The 6,315-nt window shown below is 20.7% G+C and overlaps 1 protein-coding gene across 1 annotated transcript; it reads left to right on the forward strand. All coding sequences in view use genetic code 6, as the record gives it.

The window, feature by feature from the left end:
• Positions 1-347: 347 nt before the first annotated feature.
• TTHERM_00959800 (cyclic nucleotide-binding domain protein, putative) lies at positions 348-5,581 on the forward strand (the record flags this gene model as incomplete). Its single annotated transcript, XM_001020217.3, has 12 exons — positions 348-437; positions 692-781; positions 1,956-2,045; positions 2,336-2,425; positions 2,657-2,746; positions 3,137-3,226; positions 3,501-3,590; positions 3,694-3,783; positions 4,054-4,143; positions 4,765-4,854; positions 5,092-5,181; positions 5,461-5,581. Coding segments are annotated over 12 exons (1,111 nt in total), but the record flags the coding sequence as incomplete, so codon positions are not given.
• Positions 5,582-6,315: the final 734 nt, after the last annotated feature.

Genomic DNA, 6,315 nt, shown 5'->3' on the forward strand with positions numbered 1-6,315 from the left:
AAAGTTGGAATAAAATCGGTGATGAAGGTGCATCAGGCTTAGGTTCTGCTTTAGCAAATTGCATTAATCTCTCAAATTTGACACTTAATCTTTAGTAAAAACAGTTTATTTGTTATGGATTATGATATTTTAAATTATAAAAACTAATCAAAAACAATAAAGCTCTTTTTTCTTTTTCTTTTTATTGTGCTTGCTTTTTTTTGTTCTTTCTTTGTTAATTTAGCTCATCATTTTATTTTCAACTTATGCTTTTATAATTAATTAATCTTTTTATTTCATATTATTTCTTCATTTTTTCCTTCTAATTAACTATTTAATGATATATTTTTTCTTCAATATTTAAAAAGTGGCAATTAAATTGGTGATGAAGGTGCATCAGGCTTAGGTTCTGCTTTAGCAAATTGCATTAATCTCTCAAATTTGACACTTGATCTTGGGTAAAAACAGTTTATTTGTTTTGGATTGTGATATTTTAAATTATAAAAACTAATTAAAAACAATAAAGCTCTTTTTTCTTTTTCTTTTTATTGTGTTTGCTTTTTTTTTGTTCTTTCTTTGTTAATTTAGCTCATCATTTAATTTCCAAATTTTGCTTTTATTTTTAATTAATTTTATTATTTCATATTTTTTCTTCATTTTTTCCTTCTAATTAACTATTTAATGATATATTTTTTCTTCAATATTTAAAAAGTTGGAATATAATTGGTGATAAAGGTGTATCAGGCTTAGGTTCTGCTTTAGCAAATTGCATTAATCTCTCAAATTTGACACTTATTCTTTTGTAAAAATATTTTATTTGTTTTGAATTGTGATATTTTAAATTATAAAAACTAATTAAAAACAATAAAGCTTTTTGATTTATTTGATAGCTTTTATTTGATTTATTTTTTTATCTTTTTTATTCCATACTAATATTATTTTATTTATTAATTTAAAGAATAATTTTTAATTTAAAAGTTTAATCTATTTTGATATTTATTTAAAATTTACACAAATTTATTATAGCTATTTTAGATCAATGGATGAATCAAAAAAATTCAAAGTATTAAGCAAGTATCTTAAATCAAAAAGATTAGTTGTCTTTAAATTCTAATGATAAACACTAGTGAAAAAAGGATGAATAAATATAAAATGTTTGAATAATATTATATATTTTATTATTTAATATTTTGAAAAAGTGTTTTTAATCTAAAATATAAATCGATAGATAAAAAGATTTTATAATTGATTTATATTTATAAATATCATTCATATTTTTGTAAGTAAATAAATTATTAATAAAAAATAAAAAAATTAAAGAATTAAATTTACTTAAATAAATTAAATCCTCTTAAGCAAACTCACCGGTTTCTCCAAAAACGATCAAATAATTTGAAACTTTTAGTGTAATATTATATCCTATTAAATTATATAAATGCTAAGCTTTTATATACCAGTTATATTTTAATCTTAAATATTATTCATCAATCATATTTCTATCCTTTTTTTATTTATCATGATTAATTAATTAGATACCATGATTTAAATAAAATATCAGGGAGAAATTAAATTTGACTTTTTATTTTAATTTTTTTGGTTAAATTAAAAATTTTTTTCAAAGAAAATAAAATTTAATTAGATTAAATAAATATGCATCATGTTTAATTTTATTTAAGAAACACCTAATTCAAGAAATAAATTTTCAAAAATTTAATTATTAAAAACATAATTGAATAAGTTTTTTTAATAAATTTTATCTATTTAAATTATTTCATTCAAAGTTATTGAGATCTGTTTGTCAACACATATTCTTTTAAAATTTTTTATTAAATCAAATAAATTTAATTTAACCTCTTTAAAATCAATGGAAATCGATATACATACAAACATCAAAAGTCTTTAAACAAATAATATTTTTGTTCACTCACAAAATTATAGAGGTAATACTTAATATATTTTCTTCAATATTTAAAAAGTTCGGATCATATTAGTGAAACTGATGAAAAAGCTTTATGGTCTGCTTTAGCAAATTGTACAAATCTCACTAATTTGATGCTTGACCTCAGGTAAAAATAGTTTATTTGTTTTTGATTGTGATTATTTATGAATTTAAAATAATATAACTAACTCTTTTCATTTGTTTATTAGCTTTTTATTTAATTTATTACTTTTTCTTTTTATTTTACTTGTATTTTTTTATTACTTTTTTAAATTAACTCATTTTTTATTTTCAACTTTGTTTTTATTATTAATTAATTAATTTTTTCTTATTATTTCATATTTTTCCTACATTTTCCCCTACTTATTAACTAATTAAGTAATTGATTACATATTTTTTTCTTCAATATTTAAAAAGTTTAAAATATATTGGTCCTGAAGGTGCATCAAGCTTAGGTTCTGCTTTAGCAAATTGCACTAATCTATCAAATTTGATTCTACATCTAAGGTAAAAAATTTTAGTATTTTTTTATTCTGATATTTTCATTTATAAAAATGACTATTTGCTTGTTAGTAGTTTCTTTTGTTTATTCTTTTTTCCTTTTTTATTTTACTTGTATTTATTTTTTTATCTTTCTTAATTTAACTCATTTTTTTATTATTAATTAATTTCTTATTATTCATATTTTCCCTTCTAAATAGGAAATTATTTATATATATTTTTTTAATATTTAAAAAGTAACAATGATATCTATGATATAGGTGTATAAGGCTTAGGTACTGGTTTAGCAAATTTCACTAACCTCTCAGATTTGTAACTTCATCTTAGGTAAAAGCAGTTGATTTGTTTTGGATTTTGATATATAAAAACAATTTAAACTTTTAATTTGTTTACTGGGTTTTTATTTGATTTACTTTTCTTTTGCTTTTTATTGTACTATTGTTATTTAATCTATCTTAATTTAACTAATTTTTATATTCAACTTTTGCTTTTATTATTTATTACTGTAATACCTCAAGTCTTTCGTTCTTGTTTTTCTAAAAAATGACAAGCAAGGAATGAAGATTTAGTTTAGGGCACAGAATTTTTTGTTTTAATTTTTGAATGAAAAAAAAATTTGAATTCATTTGTTATTATTTCATTTTTTTCTACATTTATTTTTTAATTCGATTTAATTAGCCAATTAATAAAATTATTTTTTATTCAATATTTAAAAAGTTGCAATGAAATTGGTGCAATTGGTGCATCAAACTTAGGTTCTACTTTAGCTAATTACACTAATCTCTCAAATTTGACACTTTGTTTTAAGTAAATTTAGTTTATTTGTTTTAAATTGTTATATTTTTACCTATAAAAATGAATTTAAAACAATATAACTCATCTATTTTTTTATAAGCCTTTTATTTGATTTATTTTTATTTTTTATTTTACTTGTGTTTTTTTTCTTCTTTCTTCATTTATTTTCAAATTTTGCTTTTATTATTATTAATTAAATCATTTCTTTATATTTCATATTTTTTCTTCATTTTTTTCTTCTAAATTACTAAATTAATTAAATATTTTTCTTCAATATTTTAAAAAGTAACAATTAAATTGGTGATGAAGGTGCGTTAGGCTTAGGTACTGCTTTAGCAAATTGTACTAATCTCTCAAACTTGAAACTTTATCTAGGGTAAATTCAGTTTATTTATTTATTTTGGATTATGATATTTTTTATTCATTTTTTCCTTCGAAATAACAAAAATAATTATATTTTTTCTTCAATATTTAAAAAGTTGGAATAAAATTGGTGCAGTTGGTGCATCTGGCTTAAGTTCTGCTTTAGCAAATTGTGCTTATCTCTCAAATTTGATACTTGAACTTATGTAAGAACAGTTTATTTGTATTAGATTGAGATGTTTTTAGTTAGAAAATATAATTTAAAACAATACAACTCTTTTTAATTTGATTTATTTTTCTTTTTCTTTTTTTATTTTACTTGTATTTTTTATTATTTTTCTTAATTTAACTAATTTTTTGATTTTCAAATTTTGCTTTTATTATAAATTAATTAAATTCTTAATATTTCTTGTTTATTCTTTATGCTTTCCTTCTATATATCTAAATTAGTTATATATTTTTATTTTATTTTAAAGCTTAAATTAAATTGGTTCAATTGGTGCATCAGGCTTAGGTTCTGCTTTAGCAAATTGCACTAATCTCTCAAATTTGGCACTTGATCTCCAGTAAATACAGTTTATTTATTTTGGGTTGTGATATTTTTTAACAAATAATGAATTTTAAAAACAATATAAGTCTTTAATTCATTTATTAGCTTTTTATTTGATTTATTTTTTACTTCTATTTTTGTTAATTTAACTCGTTTTTTTATTTTTAAATTTTGATTTTATTATAATGATGTATTTTATCTTCAATATTTAAAAAGTGGAAATGAAATTGGTGATATACATACATACATACTCGCACATGGTTACATGCACTCGGGATAGGGGCCCTATATATAATTACTTATACATTATTATAATACGTATACCAATTTATTTATATATAATTGTGGGTAATATACTAGAAGGGAAGGGTCACCTACACCCTAATGGCATTTCTACTAATCTTCCATGATTTGACTACGCATTATGCTCGCTTCCCATTTGTATTCCAGATCTTCTGTTCAGAATGGGGCCTCCTCTTTACCACCTATCAGATTTGGCCCTTCCCTCCTACCAAGGAGACCGCTGGTAACATTCACATTTTTACATGGAATTTTTCGAAATAAAGGGGGCGGTATAGGATTCGAACCCCCGATATCACTGCTAAGACCCTCCGACTCGCCCACTCGAGTCGCTTAGCCCTTCTGAAATTGGTGATGAAGGTGTATCAGGTTTAGGTTCTGCTTTAGTTAATTGCACTAATCTCTCAAATTTGAAACTTAGTCTTAAGTAAAAACAAAGTTTATTTGTTTTTGATTATGATATATTTTGTTATAAAATGAATTTAAAACAAAATAACTAGTTAATTTTCGTTTTATTTGTTTTTTTTCAATTTAATGTACTTGAATTTTTTTTATCTTTCTTAATTTAACTAATTTTTTTATTCTCAGCTTGCTTTTATTGTTAATTCATTTTTCATTCTATACAACTAATTAATTATATATTTTTTCTTCAATATTTAAAAAGTGGAAATCAAATTGGTGATGAAGGTGCATCAGGCTTAGGTTCTGCTTTAGCAAATTGCTCTAATCTCTCAAATTTGGTACTTTAACTTAGGTAAATTTAGATTATTTTTATTTATTTTGGATTATGATATTTTTAGTTTAATAAATTTTAAAAATATAACTCTCATTATTTGTTTATTTTCTTTTTATTTCTTTTATTTTTTTTTTTTTCATTTTTATTGTGCTGAATTTTTTTTATCTTTGTTAATTTAACTCATTTTTTATTTTCAGATTTTGCTTTAATTACTAATTTATTCTTTTCTTATTTAATATTTCATTTTTTCTTTCTATTACTAATTAATTATAAATTTTTTCTTCAATATTTAAAAAGTTGGAATGAAATTAGTGAAGTAGGTTTATACGGCTTAGGTTCTGCTTTAGCAAGTTGCTCTAACCTCTTAAATTTGGTGCTATATCTTTAGTAAAAACAGTTTATTTGTTTTGGATTGTGATATTTATTTAATAAAATTGAATTTAAAATAATAAAACTTTTTTTATTGATTTTCTAGCTTTTTATTTATTTATTTTTATTTTTTTATGCTGCTAATTTTTTAGTAATTTATTTTAATTTATAATAGAAGAGTAGAAGATATGTTTGAACCATAATAATAATTGAAAATATCAAGCAAATGTCTAAAATCTAAAAGATTAGTTTTCTTTAAAATATATTTCAAATGTTGATAAATTATTGGTGAAAAAGGATGAATAGATATTAAATATTTGAATAATAAAAATTATATGTTTTATTGTTTTATATTTTGTTAAAATTTAATTTAAACTAAAATATAGATAGATAGATTGATTTATTATTATTTTTAAATTTATCAAAATTATATTTTTTAAGTGAATAAATTGCTTATTAAATAAATGTAAATTTATAAATAAAATTTATTTAAATAAATTAATTTCTCTTAAACAAGCACTCAGTTTTCACTAAAAATGATCAAATCTTTTAATCATAACTATAATCCTCTATCATATTAAGGAATTTCAGTCATTACAAATTTCAACCCCTGTATTTCTATTTATGTTTTATTTATCATGAGAAATTAGATAATATAATTCAAAAAATTAGGGATAAATTAAATCGTGCATTTGATTTTAACCTATATGATTATTCACTCTATCAAATACCAATCAGTGACTATTTTTACTCGGATTTTGAAATATAAGCAAGTTTCAAAAA

Source organism: Tetrahymena thermophila (assembly GCF_000189635.1).
Source record: "Tetrahymena thermophila SB210 genomic scaffold scf_8254575, whole genome shotgun sequence".
Taxonomy (NCBI): domain Eukaryota; phylum Ciliophora; class Oligohymenophorea; order Hymenostomatida; family Tetrahymenidae; genus Tetrahymena; species Tetrahymena thermophila.